At 41.9% G+C, this 20,798-nt stretch overlaps 1 protein-coding gene across 4 annotated transcripts in view; it reads left to right on the plus strand.

Moving 5' to 3' along the window:
- The first annotated feature begins 1,060 nt into the window (after nucleotides 1–1,060).
- KAT6B (lysine acetyltransferase 6B) overlaps nucleotides 1,061–20,798 on the plus strand; it is a 189,443-nt gene continuing 169,705 nt past the window's right edge. The window contains exons 1-3 of one of the 4 annotated variants that reach the window (XM_049645248.1): nucleotides 1,061–1,141; nucleotides 12,930–12,999; nucleotides 16,685–17,563. In XM_049645248.1, coding sequence (XP_049501205.1) covers nucleotides 16,943–17,563 — 621 coding nt within the window. In that variant the 5' untranslated portion in view covers nucleotides 1,061–1,141; nucleotides 12,930–12,999; nucleotides 16,685–16,942. Of the gene's footprint in view, nucleotides 1,142–1,865; nucleotides 2,252–12,929; nucleotides 13,000–16,684; nucleotides 17,564–20,798 lie in introns of those variants that run through there. The other 3 variants (XM_049645247.1, XM_049645249.1, XM_049645251.1) reach the window with 3 other exon arrangements.

The following is a 20,798-nucleotide window of genomic DNA, read 5'->3' on the forward strand; positions in this document are numbered from 1 at the left end:
CCCTCCGGAAGAAATGGCGCCTCAGAAGGGAAACTTCATACTCAAACTCTGTAGGAGCCATTTCTCGAGGCTACTTTTCCTATTTTCTGAAGTCGCCCCTGCCAGCATCCCATCCATCCTCAGGAATAGCGAGGGACGGTCTTTTCAGTCTGGAGGGCGCTGGAAGGCACGAGGGCAGCGTGAGAGTGGCCTGCCTGGGCGGCCAGAGGAGCCCCGGCCTCCCTCGTGTGGGCCTCAGGAACTCGGGGGGCCCAGGGGAAGCCTGGAAAACCGAACTTAGCCATCAGCCTTCGTTCGAACGCTGGCTAGAGGGGGAAGGGCCCCCCAGCGGTCTTTCCCCGACTCCCCCCCCGCCCCCAGCACCTCTGCCATCCCTCTGCACCGCCTAAGAAAGCACTCAAAACGCAGCTGAGCTCTACAGCTCATCTCAGGCTGGGAGAGGGCATCTTGAGGGGGCAGTTTCCCCCTCCAGCCCACGTCTGACATCCCCACTCCCACCCAAGGATGCTGCCGCCGTGCCCTGTCCGCGGTCGCTGAATGTCACTGCTCCCTCTTCCTCCTGATCAGGGTAGACACAGCTCCCGAGGCATCTCCCACCCCAAAACTGCCGCGATCACCCGAGGGTGTAAGGCCCGGGCGGAGGACGAAGTTTGGGGCCCACAGCAGCGGGAGGGGGGACGCGTTGGCGAGGACCGCACCTCTTAGTCCCAGCCCTGGCGGGCACACTCCCCGCCCCAAACGGCCCAGGCTTCCCCATCCTCCCGCGGACACCGGCATCCCCGCCCTCCCCCGAGGGCGGCGAGCGGAGCCCCCCAGGGCGGAGGCAGGTACCCCCGGGGCGGGGACTGGGGCGGGCGGGGTCCAGGCTGCGCCCCCGGCCGGGCCGGGCGGGCTAGCTGGCGGCGCGGGGGGAGCGGGGCTGGGCGGCGCTGCCTCGGGCTCTGTGCGCTGCAGCCCGGAGCCGAGGAGGAGGAGGCGGAGGAGGAGAAGGAGGCGGCGGCGGTGGGTCCCGGGCGGGGGGAGCGCGGCGCTGCGGACCCGGGCGGCTGGCAAAGGACGAGGCGGAGGCTGAGGAAGGCAGCGGGGAGACCCGGGCTGCAGCAACAAAGGGCAGCAAGCGATTGGCCGGGCTGCAGGCGAGGTTAGCCGGGGACCGGGGTGGCTGGAGGCAGCGGCGAACGGTGCACGTGCTTGCAGACACGGGCTAGTATGGAGCCGGGGGGTGCACGGCCGGCGGGTAGGGGCTTGCTCCCCCTCGGCATGGGATGGCGAGTAGGCTGCAGCGACATCGCTCTGCCTGCACCCGGCCATGGGCTTGCAGGGTAGGGGTGTGTGGGGGGTAAGGATGCGAGCCAGGGGGCGGGCGAGTAGTCGCCCGGGACGGGACGGGAGAGGGTGGAGGAGGGGGCGGGATGGAACGCTCCGGGCGGCGCGCCCGTCCGCGCGCTCCACCGCGGGAGCTGGTGACTGAGAACCTCGAATTTTAACTTCGCGTGCCCGCCCGCGCGCGCCCGCCTGCTCCCACCCCTAAATCCTGCGGCCGCCGCCAGCGATCAGCTCTCACACAAACTTTAGCTGCGGGCTAGGGGATTTGGGGTTGAGTGGGGGAGGGGAGAGGGAAAAGGCCCTCTGATTGGCGTTGTATGCAGCCAATAAGGCCAAGCGCCTCTTCTGCCAGTAGACCCAATCCATTTCTAGAGGTTGAGGGGGTGGGTAGGTGGAAGTAGAGGTGGCGCGGTGTCTGGGAGAGAGAAAAAGGGCTAGACCAATAGGTGCCCAGAAGAGGCGGGCCCAGCAGTCTGTTGATTGGTACTGGCAGTGGACCCACCCCCGGGGTGGTTCCGGAGGGGGGGGGAAATGATGGGTCGAGGGGTGTGTCTATGCGGAGGCGAGATGACCGGCAGGAACCTGCCCCAATGGGCTGCAGGGTGGTTAGTGTGTGGGTGACGGACAGACCCGCAGGCCAACGGGTGGCCATAAGTGTCTGTGGTCTCCTCCAATGGAGCACGGCCGGGGCGGGGCCGCGGCTCGGGTTTAATGAGACTCCATTGGGCTGTAATCAGTGTCATGTCGGATTCATGTCAACGACAACAACAGGGGGACACAAAATGGCGGCGGCTTAGCTCCTACCCCTGGCGGCGGAGGCAACGGTGGCGGAGGCGACGGCACCTCCTCCAGGCGGCAGCCGCGGCTTCTTTCTCAGGCAGCGGCAGCGCCCCCGGCAGGCGCGGTGGCGGTGGCGCGCGGCCAGGTCTGTCACCCACCCCGCGCATTCCCAGGGGGAGGAGACTGGGCGGGAGGGGGGGCGGAAGGTGGGGGAGATCGGGAGCTTGTGACGCCCCTCCCACAGGCCTCTGCGCGAGGGTCACCGCGGGGCCGCTCGGGGTCAGGCTGCCCCTGAGCGTGACGGTAGGGGGCGGGGGGAAAAGGGAGGAGGGACAGGCCCCGCCCCTCAGCGGGGCCTCCAGGGCAATGGGCGGGGCTCGAGGGTGGAGGGGGCGGGGTCATATCTGGGTGGGGGCGGGGCTCGGGTGGTCGGAAGGCGGGGGTTTGGAGGGGTTTTCTGAGTGGGAGTGACCTGGTAGGAATGGGGGGTGGGGGGGGGCAGTGAGTGGGCAGGACTGGTGAGGGGGTGGCGGGTGGGAGGAGAAACTGGAGGTGTGCAAGCAGGTGTAAAGTGAGAGTAGGGAGTGGTGCAACATTGGAGATGTGGAAGGGGGACCGAGGGCTATGTGAGGGCAGGTGAAATGATGCAAAAGGATGGGATTGCAGTTATCTGAGGACAGTAAGAATAGATTTGGGTGTGGTGGATGTGGAGTGGAGTTGAGAGAGCAGTAAAGAGTAGATATCGGATTGGGGGAAATATTGGGGAAAAGTGAGGAGCAAGTACAGTCGCTGTAGTGAAGCAGGTATCTGGGTATATTGGCATATTGGAATTGTAAAGGAGGTTTGGGGTCTATGAAGCATTAAAAAACATGGAAGAATGGTATGGATATGCTTGTGAGAGTCTTGAACGATAAGACAGCAGAGCAGAACTTGCATAATATATCTGTAGTAGATCTTAGGAAGATGGGGGGATTCAGGGGGTTGAGAAAACGCGGCAGGTGTGAAAAAAAATGGGTGGGGCTGGGCAGTGGATCTAGGTGAATGTGATTTGGTGGACTAAACCAGGATTGGAGATAGGGCAAAGCAAGGTGTTAGTTTGGGAGACCAGGTTGTTGACAGGCTGAATTTCTTGGGTGAAACTTGAGCTGGAGTCTTGAGGTAGGGCAGGGTGTCTATTTCAGGGGGACACCTTAGTACTACCTTGGGAAAGACATTGTGTCTTTTGAATGTACAAGTACTAAAGTACTTGGTATGGCAAGAGTATGGGCAGAGTGCAGGAAATTAGTTGTGGGAGACAAGGGGCAAAGGCAGAGGGACTAGATTGTAAGTGGTTTCCTATGCTCCATGAAGGTGTTTAAGCTCTGCAATCGGGAGAAGGTGTTAGGATGTGATAGAGTATTGCACAGAAGTGAGAGAATAGTGATAAAGAATGAAAGATGTGGAAAATAGGTAACGAGAACCAGTGAACCAAGTATTAAGCATGTTTGGGGTGGAGGTACTAAGAAATTCAAAGTAAAGAGTATAGAAAGACTCTTCGGAATATGGACAGGAGGTGAAAGTAGCAAATGGGAATTAATTATGCTAGGATAATGTTAGTTTTGTGGTGCTCCAAAAAAGTTATCATTATTGTTTTGGTATAAATGTGAGTAAAGTACATTCTTCCTGTCTTACTTGTGTACCCTAGATTTTCTGGGATAGCCCTGAAATAACACACTCCCATTTTTACATAAATTCTTCACACATGTATCAAAATGAATTGGGGCAATCTTTTTATGTTTTTAAGAAGGATAGGAAAATATTGCATATTTCAGTAAGCGATAAGATTTTTACCTGAGAACTTCTACTTAGGGTTGAAGGTTGGGGAGCTGAAATGATGATTTAAAAAAAAAAAAGGGAAGATAAAGGAAGGTTGTAACGTTAAAGGAGGAACTTAAGGGAATGACTGGTCAGTGCTGATGACATGGTCAGTTGAAGTTTTGCCTACGAGCTATACTCAGGCCTCTGAGTAAAGTGGGTGTTATGTCATTGCCGTTATGCCAGATGTTTATCTCATGTACTTTTTGTGAAGATAAGATGGAAACTGTCAGATGTAAGGCATAATGTGAATGAAAAGTAAAATAGGGTGAGTGTTGGAAGGTAGCTGAGGAATTTTAATAAGTAATTTTAATGGACTTCAAAAAACTTCATGGGTTTTTACATACCAGTTAGAAGAATCCTTAACCAACTGGTCTGGCTTTATTAAATGCCAGGATTCTTAACAGGTGACTTTTCAGTCTCTTAGATCATTTTCCTCAAAATACCTTCAGTTTTCCACATGCGTATAATTGCTTGTATTTGTATAAAGTGAGCAGGAAGGAAATTGTTTTATGAAAGTGGGGATGTGTGAGCTATAGTGATCAGTCTTTGGTTGCAGAATGGTAATGATGCATGGATGGGAGAAGTGTGATGAAGGGATGTTTTTCTTCTCTTATAATGCTTGAATCTGCATTTCCAAAGCACCTTACAGCACCTTTTTGTAGGACTCACAATCTTGCACAATTTGTTTTTTTTTTTTTTAATCATCCATTCTACTGTTGCTGGATATTTGAGTTTTTTTTAAAAATGTAGTTTATTGTCAAATTGGTTTCATATGACACCCAGTGCTCATTCCAACAAGTGTCCTTCTCAATGCCCATCACCCACTTTCCCCTCTCCCCCGCCTCCCATCAACCCTCAGTTTGTTCTCAGTATTTAAGAGTCTCTTATGGTTTGCCTCCCTGCCTCTCTGTAACTTTTTCCCCCTTCCCCTCCCCCATGGTCTTATGTTAAGTTTCTCAAGATCCACATATGAGTGAAAACAATATGGTATCTGTCTTTCTCTGACTGACTTATTTCACTTAGCATAATACTCTCCAGTTCCATCCACATTGTTGCAAATGGCAAGATTTCATTCTTTCTCATTGTCAAGTAGTATTCCATTGTATATATAAACCACATTTTCTTTATCCGTTCATCAGTTGATGGACTTTAGGCTCTTTCCATAATTTGGCTATTGTTGAAAGTGCTGCTATAAACGTTGGGGTACATGGGTCCCTATGCATTAGCACTCCTGTATCCCTTGGGTAAATTCCTAGCAATGCTATTGCTGGGTCATAGGGTAGTTCTATTTTTAATTTTTTGAGGAACCTCCATACTGTTTTCCAGAGCGGCTGCACCAGTTTGCATTCCCACCAACAGTGCAAGAGGGTTCCCGTTTTTCCACATCCTCATCAGCATCTATAGTCTCCTGACTTGTTCATTTTAGCCACTCTGACTGGCGTGAGGTGGACTGGCGTCAGAGTGGACTCACAATCTTGCACAATTTTTTTTTTTTTTAATCATCCATTCTGTTGCTGGGTATTTGAGTTTTTTCCACTTTGGGGAAATTGTGTACAAAGCTGCTATGAGTGTTCTTGTACTGTCACGTGGGTACACGTGTGCATATGTTTCTCTAAGGTGTACACCTGGGAATGGAATTGCTGGTACATAGACAGGGTGACCATTTATCCTAGCTTATGCCTGTTGTCACAGTGTATAACCCGTTTAATTCACAAAAGTGTCTGGATGATGAGTTGTATGATCACTCTAGTCATGAGGTATGCTTGTCTTCAACTTGACTAGGTACCAGACTGTTTTACAAAGTGGTGTACCAGACCACAGTCCTTCCTATGGTATGTGAGAATTCCCATTGCTTCTTGTCCTCTCCAGAACTCCAATTCATAGCTTTTCAAATTAGCCAATCTGAATTGCATTTGACTGGCTAGTAATCAGGTTGAGTGGCTTTTCATATATTTATTGGCTACTTGGATTTCCTTGTTTGTAAAATTCCTGTTCAGTTCTGCCCCGTATTTATTTATTTTTTAAACTGGACCTTGTGTCTTTTACTGGTATTTCAAAGTTCTTTATTTACTCTAGATACCGATCCTTTGCATATGTATGTTGCAAACGTCTACTTCCATATTGTGGTTTGCCTTTTCACTCTCTTTATGGTGTCTTTTAATGAACAGAAGTTCTTCATTTTAATGGAGTCAAATTTATTGGTGTTTTCTTTATGGTTAGTGCTTTTTGTGTCCTGTTTTAAGACTCTTTTCCCGGGGCGCCTGGGTGGCGCAGTCGGTTGAGCGTCCGACTTCGGCCAGGTCACGATCTCGCGGTCTGTGAGTTCGAGCTTCAGCCAGGTCACGATCTCGCGGTCTGTGAGTTCGAGCCCCGCGTCGGGCTCTGGGCTGATGGCTCGGAGCCTGGAGCCTGTTTCCGGTTCTGTATCTCCCTCTCTCTCTGCCCCTCCCCCGTTCATGCTCTGTCTCTCTCTGTCCCAAAAATTAAAAAAAAAAAAAAAAAAAAAAAAAATTAATTAAAAAAAAAAAAAAAGACTCTTTTCCCACACTTAGGTCAGGAAGATATTCTTGTATTATTTTCTAAGATCTTGATTGACCTTAAAAGATCTGTGATTATGAGTAAAATACACTGTTCTTGACCCCATCCTTGCCATTACAAATCTATTCTTGGTTTGGCCACTTTCTTCTGCTCTGTCTTGAATTTTTACTTGTGCTGACTTCCCCTGTCTCTTAGGAGAAAATGGTCATATAGACAGAAATTCAGCTAGATTAGATTTCACAGGTCTCCAGCTGACTTGTATTGCCCTTTTTCCTTTTATGAGCTTGCATTTTATTGTGTTCCTGCTATATGTCTGCCACCATCCTTGGTTCTTTCATATTTGTTATCTCAACTATTCCTCTTAACAGTTCTGCAAAACAGAGATGTATAATCTTTTTCATGGAGGAGAAAACGGAGACTTAGATTGATTGACATGTCCGATATCCCACAGTTTAGGTAGCTGGCAAAGTGGGGACTTGATCCCTGAACTCTCTAGGTATGTCTCATCCCAGCATACCTCCTTGTTGAATAAGATTTCAGATGCCTATTTGATAATATCCAAAATCAAGGAGAGTAACTTTCTTACCTATAATGTAACATGTCCCAATTAAAGCACATGTAGTTACTGTGAAACTCAATAAAATTATTGACCTCTCTGTGTATATTAAAGTAAGTAAAGTTAGGGGCACCTGGGTGGCTCAGTTGGTTGAATGTCCGACTTCAGCTCAGGTCATGATCTCCTGGTTTGTGGGTTTGAGCCCCATGTTGGGCTTTGCACTAACAGCGCAGAGCCTGTTTTCAATTCTCTCTCTCCCTCTCTCTCTGCCCCTCCCCTGCCCATGCTCGTGCACGCACGCGCTCTCTCTCTCTCTCTCAAAAATAAATAAATGTTAAAACAAATTTTTAGAAAGTAAGTAAAGCTAGAGTAGTCAGTGGACCTTAAGGGGTCCTGGGATAGGTGATAGAGGTCCTGTAAACCCTTGAAATTGTATGCAAATGTCTGTATGTATATGGGTTCATTTTTAAAAATAGATCTTTAATTTTCTTGAGGTTCTCAAGGGGGAACCCTAATTTGTTTTCAGGCTGTACAGGATATCCTGTTTGAAGACATTTGTAATAAAGTTAATGCAGTGTTCTCCAATGATCTGTATTTTCAAAATAATCTTTTAAAAATTCAGAGTTTTTTCCCCCAATACATTATTCTTAGTCTTTGTCATTAAAACCTGGTTAAAGCTAATTTACAATTAGGAAGAAATCCAGGATTGAATAGGAATTTTTAAATGCCAAAAAAAGACCTTCTAAATTTAGTTGATTATTTCTTAAATGAGAGTGCTTAGTTATAATATCATCGTTACTAATCAGTGTACCCTGGCTCCAAAGGCCTGATGACTTCAAATGACTTTTCATCTTGTCTCTAAAATCCTCTGTTTTACAAGGGATCAAATTTCCTGTGAGGTTCCTAACAGTGTGATTAAAGTTTAGAGACTGAAACTATTGAGCGCTTAAATGTAGGAATGACTATGCAAGCCTAATTCTTGGGCTTCACCAGGAGATTTGGGGCATGTCTCTACTAATTTGTGATGATGATGCTGAAACTAATCTTTGCTAGGGATTAAGGAAGCCATAATAGTTTATTGATGGTTCAGTTATTGTTTGTTGAAGCAGATATACACAATTATAGTTTAATGACATAACAAGAATATTGTCAACTAGGAGAGCATGACATGAAAAATTAAACTTCCAATTAATATAATATGTATTAGTTGAAATGATAATTTTCATGGTGATTTAGCCTCTTAGAAATCCTTGGAAAACATTATTAGCTTGTGAATTGGAAACTCTCTATGTTAATGAGTAGTGAGAAAGAATTTAGTATTATTCCAAAAAAAAGGGGGGAATTTAATATTCATTTCAATTAACAGTTATTGAGTGCCTACTCTGGGCTTGCTGCTGAGTTAGACTCTTAAGTTGAACAAGATTGTTGTTGGGAGAGATGAAATACTGGTTGCTTTTGTTTGTTTAGTCATCCTTCACTCCAGTCTATACTGGATGGATATTATTGCCAGAGTGATTCAAACATTCAACAAATTTGTGCATGTGTGGGTGCACTTCACTATGCTGTACTGTGTCACTACTCCTGCGTTAGCTTCCTATTACTTCATATGTCATGTTCACACACCTCAGCCTGGCTTTTGTTACATCCAGCTTTATTTCTTCTCTTCAACACATACTGGCTCTAGGCATGCATATGGGCTCAGCGTCCCTTTTATTAGGCAGTTCATTCTTAGCTCCTGTGCCTTCTGCTAGATTCCCTTCATTCATTCACTGATGCATTCCTTTAACAAATAGGCACTGAACCCCTCTTATGTTCAAGTTGTGGTCCTGGGAAATCTAGGGGCATACAAAGGTGAAATCAAACATGAATCCTATTTTTTTTTTTTTTTGATGTTTATTTATTTGGGGGAGAGAGACAGAGACAGAGAGGGGGAGAGAGAGAGAGGCAGAGAGGGGAGGACAGAGAATCTGATGTGGAACTTGAACTCACAAACCTTGAGATCATGACCTGAGCCAAAGTCAGATGCTTAACTGACTGAGCCACCCAGACGCCCCAAACACGAATCCTGTTCTTAAGAATTTCCCAATTCTGGTAAGGGAGAGGAGGTAAGCACATAAATGAGCACAGTACAAAGTAGAAAATGAATGCTAAAATACTAAGATAGCTAAAAGCTTCCTGTTAGACAAAGACATGTAGGGCTTCTGAGAAGGTGTTCATTTTTACTGGACCATGAAGGATTTGAATTTTTACTTCATTTGGGTGAAGAAACTGGGCGGTTATCCAAGTTCCACCTGGTCTTTCAGGGTCCAGTTTATGTCCCATCCATCCAAGGGGTGTTTTACCCACTCAGCAAGGTAAAGTTACAGTTGTTTCCAGACTTTTTCCCTTTTGTAATCAGAGGAACCCTTTCTGTGAAGCAAATCTTATGGAGAGACCTATTATAAATGGGACAGTTAAAGTAGAGCTGCTTAGTTGGGTGCAAGGAGTTATGTGACCTTAGTGTTTAAGCCACAGGGGTACCTGCAGGTGATGTCCAAGACACTTACTCACAAGAGATCCAAGGAGTCTAGTTTGAAAGCCAGTGGAGAGACAGGAAAGAGTTTAGGTTTTAGCATTTGGATTAAAATCCTTCATGATTTAGTGGTCTGAAGTCTTGACCAAGTCATGTCTCAGTTTTCCTTTTGCAAAATGGGGCAACAATGCTACCTTACAGGGTTGTTTTAATGTTTACTGATAATCTGTGTAAAGTGCCTGTTCCACAGTACTATAATGGTTAGCATTATAGTTTAGTGCTTTCTTTTTTTTAAGTGATATATTGAGGTGAAATTTACATAATATAAATGTAACCATTTAAAGTGAACAATTCATTGGCACCTGGGTGGCTTAGTTGGTTAAGCCTCCTACTCTTGATTTTGACTCAAGTCATGAGATCTAGTCCCATATCCAACTTGGGATTCTCTTTCTCCCGCACTTTCTCTCTCTTTTAAAAGAAAGAAATTGAACAATTCAGTGACACTTAGTACATTCACAGTGTTGTGTGACCACCACCTTTGTCTCGTTCCAAAATATTTTTATCAATCTAAAATAAAATCCCTTACCCATTAAGCAATTTCTCCTCATTCCTTCACTCCCCGGGCCCTACCAATCTATGTTCTATGTATGGGTTTACCTATTCTGGATGTTCCATATAAATGGAATTATACTATATGACTTTTTGTGTCTGGCTTCTTTTCTAACAAATATCACCATATGGATGCTGTTCGATGTTGTCAGACAGCAGATATTTGTTAACTGAGGACACTATTTTGAGCAACTGTGCCAATAGTCTGTGCTGGATGGTTATAGAAGAAAAGAATTAAGGTCTCTTTAAGCAGTGTATGTTCTGTTTCAGAAGATACTGTTAAGATTTTTGGGTCCTCACTCAGTTACATAACAGCCTATGAAAAAATCCAGGAGCATATAAAAGTGAGAGAGCTAAAAATAACTTAGCAAGTAAGACCCAGGATGACAAAAGAGTAAACTCTATTGTTAATCTTTACTTTAAGCACTGTTTTTGGCTCATCTGTAATCTCATGACTCAAGTATTATGACATTGATTTTGAAACAACACACAGCTTTATTGAAAGCTGTGAGGAGGTTTCACATAATATTTATGATCCAGGGTATTTTGACTCTTCTTATGCTGACATGAATATTTCTGAATAGTGTTGATATTTATATGATACTAATGAAGCCAAAAGCTCGTGTTGGACTAAGCATTTCTCTAGATCTGTTTAGAATAGTTTGTAATGAATGATGTAAATACATCCATACAACCATATAATTTACTGATATTATTTTCTAGTTAAAAATAAAGTGATTGAAGCCCTTAGAAAATAGAATAATTTAATTTGATGTAGCGTGAGTCCTCAGAATTAATTTGGAATAATTCACTCCCTTTTTGGTAGCCTTTTAGTCCAACTTTCATTTTATAGAAAAAAATGAAAAGAGAATAATGATTTTTTAGGGTTGTTCTTGTGATAGAATGTCCTATCTACATGTGAAACAAATCTGGGTGCTCTGAAAAAGAGAAGTGGTGTGGATAATTGCAAATTGGGGAAAAAAGCATTTCTGTTGGACTTTTGAATGAATTATGCTTTTTTTTTTTTTTTTTTTTGCTATAGATTTGTCTTTCTAGTTAGATACTGCTTAGACTAAAATTAGTTTTCAATCTATTCTCTTAGTGTATACCAATTTACAGCGTGGCCATTGGGATGTCAGAAACAAACTTGCCTAAGATTAAAAAATTTGCTGTGGATAATATACAAAGTGGATGTGTTTAGTTGACAATTGGCTACAGATAAGAGACTACTGATTCTGTTCCTCTCCTAGCTGTGTGTGTGTGTGTGTATGCTTTAACACAGATTCCGCTTGTAGCATAGAGCTGCTGAGTTACATCTGCTTCTGCCTAATTAACTCTGTTGGTTGGTGTCAGATGAGAGCTAATTTTAAGATTAAATTGAAGAGTGTGGTGTGTGTCTAGTTGGGGGAGGGGAGAAGGAGGATGTAAGGTTGCTTGGTTGTTTTGTATAAGATAAAAATGAAATTATTCACGGTATTGCTTTAAATTTATTTTTTGCCTTTGAAGTGAACATGATCACTGTTGTCCACTGTTGTCCTAAAGTATGATCTGTGTTAATACATATTTAGTATCGTGAAAGCTGGTACATCCTTCTCTTAGGTACAATTATTGGCCATATCTTGATTATCCAGTCAGTACATTGATGCCAGGTGACCTTTGGGTGAAATAGTGAAAGTTTCCTGGGAAAGTTAATACTGAGCTTCAAACAATAATTGACTTTTTTTCCCAGACAAAATGTTATACCTGCCTGGCTATTTGAGTAATACCATTTTTTTTTCCCCTCATGGTGAGATTCTTGCTTAGACTCTATCACAATCTGGAGGACAGATCTGGTTATCTTAAAGAAGAACAAAATTTCTTTCTTTTTTTTTGAGAGAGAGAGAGAGAGAGAGAGAGAGAGAGTGTGTGTGTGTGTGTGCGCGCGCGTGTGTAAATGAGCAGGGGAGGGGCAGAGAGAGGAGAGAGAATTTAAGCAGGCTCTGCTGAGCACAGAGCCCTATGCAGGGCTTGATTTCACAACTCTGAGATCATGACCTGAGCCAAAATCAGAGTTAGACGCTTAACTGACTGAGCCACCCAGGCACCCCCCAATTTTTTTTTTTTTTAAGTTTGTTTATTTTGAGAGAGAGAGAATGTGCACATGCAAGCAGAGGAGAGCAGAGAGAGAGAATCCCAAGCAGGCTCTGTGCTGTCAGTGCAAAGCACCGCACAGGGCTTGATCTCACTAACCTGGAGATCACGACCTGAGCCGAAATCAAGAGTTGGACGTTTAACCAACTGAGCCACCCAGACACCCCCAAAATTTCTTTTTTTTTTTTTAACGTTTATTTATTATTGAGAGACAGACATAGAGCGTGAGCAGGGGAGGGGTAGAGAGAGGGGGAGACACAGAATCTGAAGTAGCTCCAGGCTCTGAGCTGTCAGCACAGAGCCCGATGTGGGGCTTGAACTCACAAACTACAAGATCATGACCTGAGTCGAGGTCGGTTGCCTAACCAACTGAGCCACCTAGGCACCCCCAAAATTTATTTCTTTAAGCACTGCTTTGGGGCTTCCATTTCCTGTTCTGAATTCCATGTTCTTAAAAACCCTTTAGTGGTAGGAAAGAGTTAATACAACACCAAAAGTAAAGTGCTAATAAACTCATAGTAGTTGTTTGTATTGGATAGTTGTGAAGATCCATAGATGGTTCCTGAATTTGAGGGATGTCCTTATGCCCAAATTAACATTTACTTTTTTTTCCTTTGGCAGATTTGCTTGAAGATCTGGACAATCTTCTTTTTTGTCATGGACTGTTAAAACATTTGGAGTTCCAATTCTGGTATTTTCCTTTATTTTATTATATTTTTAAGATATAAAATGTCAGTCTTATTGAAATGTGTTGATAATGGATATGAACAATTCTTTTGATTGTATGTAAAGATTGTGGTATTAGCTTGTCATGAAGGTATATTATGCGTATTTATTAGTTTTTGTTTTAATGTGTGTTCATTTACCTGTGTAACCAGAGTGCCTGAGAGCACTGTTGGATACTTTTCTGTGACCTCTTCTTCTGCTTCCTGCACTTGTATTTTGTGCAATCAAATTAAATTAGTTGATTTATCCTAAATAATTACTTGGACATAGTGAAATGTCTTCTAATGAAATTTTGCCCCAAACCATTTTACTTTGGAAAGATGTGTCCTATTCTAAACTTACTAACACAGAATGATTCCATGTTCCATCTTGAAAGTAGCTGCACAATGAAAGCCAGTGATTTCATTCCTAAACACACCATATTCCAAGTCTAACATTTTTTCAATGATTTATATAATGACACAAGGGGAGCGTTTATTAGATTTGCAGATGACATAGATGACAGAACCAGGATCCAAAATGATCTAACAAGTTGGAAGATAGACCCAAACCAACAAAATGAACTTGAACTGTAATAAATTTTAAATCCCGGCATTTATATTTGCACAAGGAAGGGAATGGAAGGAGTCAGCTTGACAGCATTTTTGAAAGAAGATCTGGGATTTTTTGTTGGACTGCATGCTTAGCATGAGTCAATTGTGTGGCAAGGCTGTTAAGAAAGTTCATGTAACCTTGAGTTCCATTTATACTTGGATAATGCCCGGACTGCCAGATTTTAGGATGGACGTTAGCCAAACTAGTGAGCCAACCAAAAGAAGGAGGTGCTTGGAAACCATGTGGTAGGAAGTGTTAAGGGTGGATATGAGTGGTCTAAATAAAGTAGGTAGAATGGAGTTGACTTTTAGTGATTTTTTTTAAACAGTTCTTATTTTCAAATATTTGAAGGCTTGTCATATTTAGAATTACTAAGAGTTTCTTGAGATTGTTCTATGGAAGCCAGGACTAGAGGGTAGAAGTTAGGGGAGGACAGATTTTGGCTTTTGTGAACAAGAAATATATTATTACAGTTAGAGCTCTCCAACAGTGGAGAGAACTCCCTCAAAAAGCGACAAATTCTCCATCACTGGAAGTATTTTGAGACTTGATGGCCCATCTGTTGAGGTTATTGAACAAGGGATCTTTTATTGGATAACTAGGGATTAGATGGGATGACCTGTACAGTCCCTTTAGCCACACATTTCTGAATCTGAAAAAATGGAGTGAACCTACAGTTTACTGATTGCAAAGAGGACAGTCCTTTTTAAACTGCCTCTTTCAAGCTGACTGAGCAAGTACGGTTCAGTGGCCCAGTTTTTCAGCAGCAGAGGAAATGTTATGTTTTTCATTATATCTGGCTAAAGTTTTGTGTTTTTTTTTAAATTTTTTTAAAGTTTATTTTTGAGAGTGAGAGAGACATTGCAAGTGGGGGAGGGGCAGAGAGAGAGAAACATAGAATCTGAAGCCAGGTCCAGGCTCTGAGCGGTCAGCACAGAGCCCGACGTGGGCTCAAACCCACAAGCCATGAGAATCATGACCTGAGCTGAAGTTGGACGCTTAACTGACTGAGCCACCCAGGCACCCCGTATCTGGCTAAAGTTTTGAAGAAAGACACTTATTTTCCCTTTTAGATACATTAAATAAATAACCAGAGATAAATTTAATTTTGTATTTTATGAGACATGTTTCAAAGCATGTAGATATTCTATTAATGGAAGTGATGATAACTACTGTATATTGTATATTAGATATCATATTCACTTAATTCTCTTAATACTCCTGTGAGGGACATATTATTACCCTACAGGTAAGGTGACTGACACTCATCCAGGGTTTCTCCACTAGATGTTGGTAGAGCTGGTATTCATACCATTAGTCCGATTGCAGAGGCACATCTAGCTGGAACAGACAGTTGTGGCTCAGGTGAAGATAGCACTGGACTTCAATTTTAGAATAATGGCATTTGAGCCTTAAGTTTTACTATTGACTGTAACCTTGAGTTCTGTCTTTTCCTGAACCTTAGCTGACCCACAGAATTGACTTGCAGATTAAATGACAAGTTAGGTGTGTGCATACTCTGTAAACTTTAAACTCTAAAAAGAGTTAAGATGTGTATATTACTAGTGGAAGGCAAGATTAGAACCCAGATCTGATCCATCTCCCAGGCAAGGGCACTTTCTTCTGGTGTTCTTTGCAAGTGTACCCAATATATAGATTGGCGATATAAGGTGGTTTTGTTGTACGCCAGAGGCTCTCAGAGAGCAATACCACTGTTTACCTGGAATCAGATTTGCATGAACCTTCCTTGTATTGAGCCAGGTATTAAGATACCTAGAATGGTATATTATTTAAAAGGTGAAGGGTTAAAGGGGTGCCTGGGTGGCTCAGTCGGTTGAGCTTCTGACTTCGGCTCAGGTCATGATCTCGCAGTTGACAAGTTCGAGCCCTGCGTCGGGCTCTGTGCTGACAGCCCAGAGCCTGGAGCCTGCTTCAGATTCTGTGTCTCCTTCTCTCTCTGCCCCTTCCCTGCTCATGCTCTGTCTCTCTCTGTCTCAAAAATAAATAAACATTAAAAACAAAAAATTTTAAAAAAAGGTGAAGGGTTATGTTACCGTATTAGTTTCAGTTTTCCAACCTGTGGGTTAGAGAGTGTCACAGACCCTTTGCAAAGGGATGGGAGGATATGATTCCATAGAAGTGGCTAGATGACAAATTTTCTTATGTGTGACTTGGGTAATATCTAGCTGAAATAGAAGAATCGGGATTATTGGATTATTGCCTGTTTTAAGTTGAAGATTTTTTTTTTTTAAGTATTTATTTTGAACAAGCATGCATGTCAGCAGGGGAGGAGCAGAGACAGAGAGAATCCCAAGTAGGTTCAGTGCTGTCAGCACAGAGCCTGACATGGGGCTCAATCCCACAAACTGTGAGATCATGATCTGAGCTGAAATCAAGAGTCAGACACTTAACTGACTGAGCCACCCAAGCACCCCTCTCATCCTTATGATTTTCTTAATAACATTTTCTTTTCTCTAGCTAACTTTATTTTAAAAATACAGTATGTAATAAATATAACTTACAAAATGTGTTAATCAACTGTTTATGTTATTGAAAAGGCTTCCAGTTAACAGTAGGCTATTAGTAGTTAAGTTTTTGGGGAGTCAAAAGTTATAGGTAGATTTTTGACTATGTGGGGGTTGATGCCCCAATCCCTCATATTGTTCGAGTCAGCTATACTTTCATCAGATTTTTTGTGTCATAGACTTACTCTTTGAGGTTGGTTTTATGTTTAGAATAGACATATATCTTGAGCTACTCATGTAATGTTATTAATTTCAATAAAGGTTAATCCATTAAATAAGTACGTAGGTGTTATCTTTTCAGTGCCCCATAATGACTTCATAATAAATAACAAGTGAGAGTCCTAAAAAAATTCCCTTCTCAGACCGTGACCCAATTTCTGGTTAGGAAATATAGTCACTGTGGCTTTGTTACATAACACTTGCCTGTCATTACTTCTGTGGGCCTTTTGCATCTGAAAAGTAATACTAAAGAGTCTTTTATTTTTCAAAGTTCCGTTATTAAGGACCTTTTCCCCCTTTTTATCCTTTAAGGTCTTGATTTCCTTGTTAAAGATGTTCTTCACCCGAATGCAGTCTTTCCCGTTGGTCAAATAAGACAACTATCAACATTGCCTGTGTGTCCTGTTTTTAATCTCTTAAGGATGGATGTTTGTGAGGTTTTGTTTAATACGGTCTGGAATATTTTGCCCATTTGTTGAATTGTAAATGACTTTTAAATGTTCAAGTTCTGTTAAATACAAGGAGAACCTCTATGGGTAACTTTGGTATTGAAGAAGTCATTTGTCAACCATGGTAAAACTTGCAAACCCACTTTATACAGAGTGGATTCTTGAAGCTATACAGAAAATAAAAAAGCAAAAGCAAAGGCCCTCTGAAGAGAGAATCTGCCATGCAGTCAGCACTTCCCATGGGTTGGATAAGAAGACAGTCTCTGAACAGCTGGAACTCAGTGTTCAGGATGGCTCAGTTCTTAAAGTCACCAACAAAGGCCTTGCCTCCTATAAGGACCCAGACAACCCTGGGCGCTTTTCATCAGTTAAACCAGGCACTTTTCCTAAGTCAACCAAGGGGTCTAGGGGATCATGTAATGATCTCCGCAATGTGGATTGGAATAAACTTTTAAGGAGAGCAATTGAAGGACTCGAGGAGCCAAATGGCTCCTCCCTGAAGAACATCGAGAAGTATCTCAGAAGTCAAAGTGATCTCATAAGCACCACTAACAACCCAGCCTTTCAGCAGCGGCTGCGACTAGGGGCCAAACGTGCAGTGAACAATGGGAGGTTACTGAAAGATGGACCGCAGTACAGGGTCAATTATGGAAGCTTAGACTGCAAAGGGGCTCCCAAGTATCCCAGTGCTTTTCCATCCTCGCTACCACCTGTCAGCCTTCTACCCCATGAGAAAGATCAGGTAAGTAAAGACAATATATTCTAAGTATTGCCCATCTGCCTTGTACAGTTTCAGTTAAATTCTATATGTACAAAAGTTCTGAGTGAAGTTGAAGAAAATCAAATCTTTTGCTTTAGAGCAGGCTTTTATATTTTAAAATGTATATATTGTTTTTTAATATAAATTGTTCTATACTGTTTTACTATGTATTAGGGGTTTCCTTATTAGGAAGAATTTAATGTGATGATTATGCAATTTGTTTTTTAAACACTAGTTGCTAATTGGTGAGTGCTTGAAGGGACCTGGATAGTAACTTTAATCCTCCTTCATCAAGGCAGGACCATATATATTTCAAAAGTCTAAGAAAGGCCATTGTATATTTTTCTCTTTAAAAAATATTAAATTATTTGTAATTTATCTTTTCAGCTTTATTGAGGTATAATTGATACATTTTTCTCTTTATTATTTTCAGAGAAGACAGCTCTATAGACTAGTTAATTACATTAATACTGATAACCTGTGCATTCCTGGAATTGTTTTAATGTGTGACCTAAATCCTGCGTATTTCAATTTGAAGTAATTTATTATTGTCTGATTCTCAGTGGGTGAAAGTGAATGTTTATTTTATGTCATGCCATATCTTTTACTGTTTAGTTTCTCTGGGTCTTATGTTATTTCTGGAGTATTTATACATATATGACAGTTTTCTCACTTATACATATAAATGACTTCTGCAATTTAAATCTTTGATCGAGTAGGATTTTTCTTTCATTTCAAAGCTACTGAAGGTGTCTCCCAAACTAAAACCTAAGTAGAGCAATAGCAAATTGTTTATAATAATTTAGGCCTTTCATTGTTGGCAGAAAGAGTAGTTGTAGGCATTGACTACATTTCTAGGAGTGATGGAAACACAAGTGTTAAGGAAAGTTGTGCACCTGATAGCTTGTTTTTCTTCTTTGGGTACTGCCAGCTCTTGAGATGGACTCTACTTCCCTCAGTGGTTTAAGCTGATAGAGACCCAGCTCTAGAAACTGGGTAGGACCAGGTGATTTGCCTTTCTAGCACTCCTTCCTTCCTTCCCTCCCTCCCTCCGTCTTTCTTTTTCTCTTTTCTTTCTTTCTTTTTCTTCTTTCTTGAATTTATTTATTTATTTATTTAGAGAAAGCATGAGTTGGGGAGGGGGCAAGAGGGTGAGAGAGAGAATCTTAAGCAGGCTCCATGCTCAGAGCCGAGCCCAATGCGGGGCTTGATTCCACAACTCTGGGATCATGACCTGTACTGAAATCAAGAGTGCTCACCGACTGAACCAACAAAGAGCCTAAATCATGATGATCAACAGACTGAACCACCTAGGTTTAATTTTTTTTAAGTACTCTCCATACCCAAAGTGGGGCTTGAACCTACAAACTCTAGGTTGAGGGTTGCATGCTGTACTGACTGAGCCAGCCAGGTACCCCCTAGTATTTCTTCCTTTCTTTTTTTTTTTAACATTTGTTTATTTTAGAGAGGGAGAGAGAGAGAGAGGGAAAGCACACATGAGTGCAAACAGAGGAGAGGCAGAGAGAGAGAGGGGACAAAGTATCTGAAGTGGGCTCTGTGCTGACAGCATTGAGCCCCACCCAGGGCTCGAACGCATGAACTGTGAGATCATGACCTGAGCTGAAGTCAGATGTTCAACCAACTGAGCCACCCAGGCACCCCTGCATTTATTTCTTAATTTTATTTTTATTAGTTTTCCTCACATTTATTTTATCTTTTGGTGGTATTTGTGTTAACAACCCTCAATTCTTTGTGAGAAAATGTGTTCTTAAAGAAGTAAGTTACCTATAAAAATTTTTATTTTAATAATATTTGTTTCAAAAAAGTGTACTGAGTGACTCAAATCCTAATTCTTATGTCTGACAAAGCCACGTTAAGCACTTAGGTTTCTCATTAAATATTTTTTTATAAAAGCTTATATATACCATGAGGAAATTCCTTAAAGGAATGTAGATCCATTTCTTGATGGATTTGGATATCTTTGTTTTCAAAACCTGTACATTACCCTGAGGTATATTAAGATTTTATAATTACCAGGTACCTGGACTAATTCAGGCAGCTTTAGGTAATTTAATAGTATTTTTCAATAAATTTGTGATCCAGGTAGAAGTCACTACAAATTCCCCAGTCCCTTTTTTATCCTTTCTTTAACCTTGCCCATCATTTCTTGCTAAACTTATCATTTTTTTTTTTCATGCGGCATCTCTTTAGAAGTATTTTTAGTCTAAAGGAAAATTCATGTCTGGAAGTGTCTAGGATTGAGAACAGAGTAATTTATTGCTTAGCATGCAATTGTTACTGCTCCTTCTATGATGCTGATCTTTTCATATTGTCCAATTAGCATCATCATAGAACAAGGAAAACAGAGGAAATGAGTCCTAGAATTTTTACTTTATGCTTTTACCTGATCTAATTCTTAAAAAAGAACAAATAAAAATAAAAATCTTACCAAGTCAGTTTGGCCACAAGGTATTGGATTGTTTGTGTGGTATATTTGCAATAGTATTTTACCTTGGTGAAAATATAATATTGCCCTTGGAGATTACAAGTGGTAAATAGTTTAAAACCATGTAAAATTGGTAAGTAATTGTAATAGAAATTCTTAACCTGGGTCTATGAATGAGCTTGGGAAAGATAGGTCACAAATCCCCAGAAATCTAATATAAAGTTATCAGTATCCATGCGTTTTTCTAGGGTTAGGGCCTATTGCTTTTTGTTGTTGTTTTTGTTTTAATCAGATTCTCAAAGGGATCCAAAATGTCAAATAGCCAATGTAAGTATGTTAGTACTGTAGAAAATATTTGTTGTTTCTTATACTAAAACCATAATGTATTAATGGTTGGTTTTTTATTTTTCTTACTTTAGCTTCTGTACTTGGATCTGAACGTAGACTGGTTGTACTATGGTTTCGTGTATATAGGACTTTCTCTAATATATTCGAAGGGCAGATTATCATTGTTCTTGATGTGCTAGAAATTTATAGATTTTGCATTGTGGGAAGACATTTATTATATAAAAGACAACTGTACAGAGATGGAGTTATCTCACAATTTAGTCAACTAATGTCTCAGAGAAGTGTTTTTGCTGTGCAGTTCCATTTAATTGTGAAAATGAAACAAAAATAGTAAAAATAATAACTAACATTTCTTAAGTGTTAAATGCTGGCAGTATTCCAAGTGCTTTTACATTTATTATCTCCTTGACTTGTCACAATAAC

Source organism: Panthera uncia, chromosome D2 (assembly GCF_023721935.1).
Source record: "Panthera uncia isolate 11264 chromosome D2, Puncia_PCG_1.0, whole genome shotgun sequence".
Taxonomy (NCBI): domain Eukaryota; kingdom Metazoa; phylum Chordata; class Mammalia; order Carnivora; family Felidae; genus Panthera; species Panthera uncia.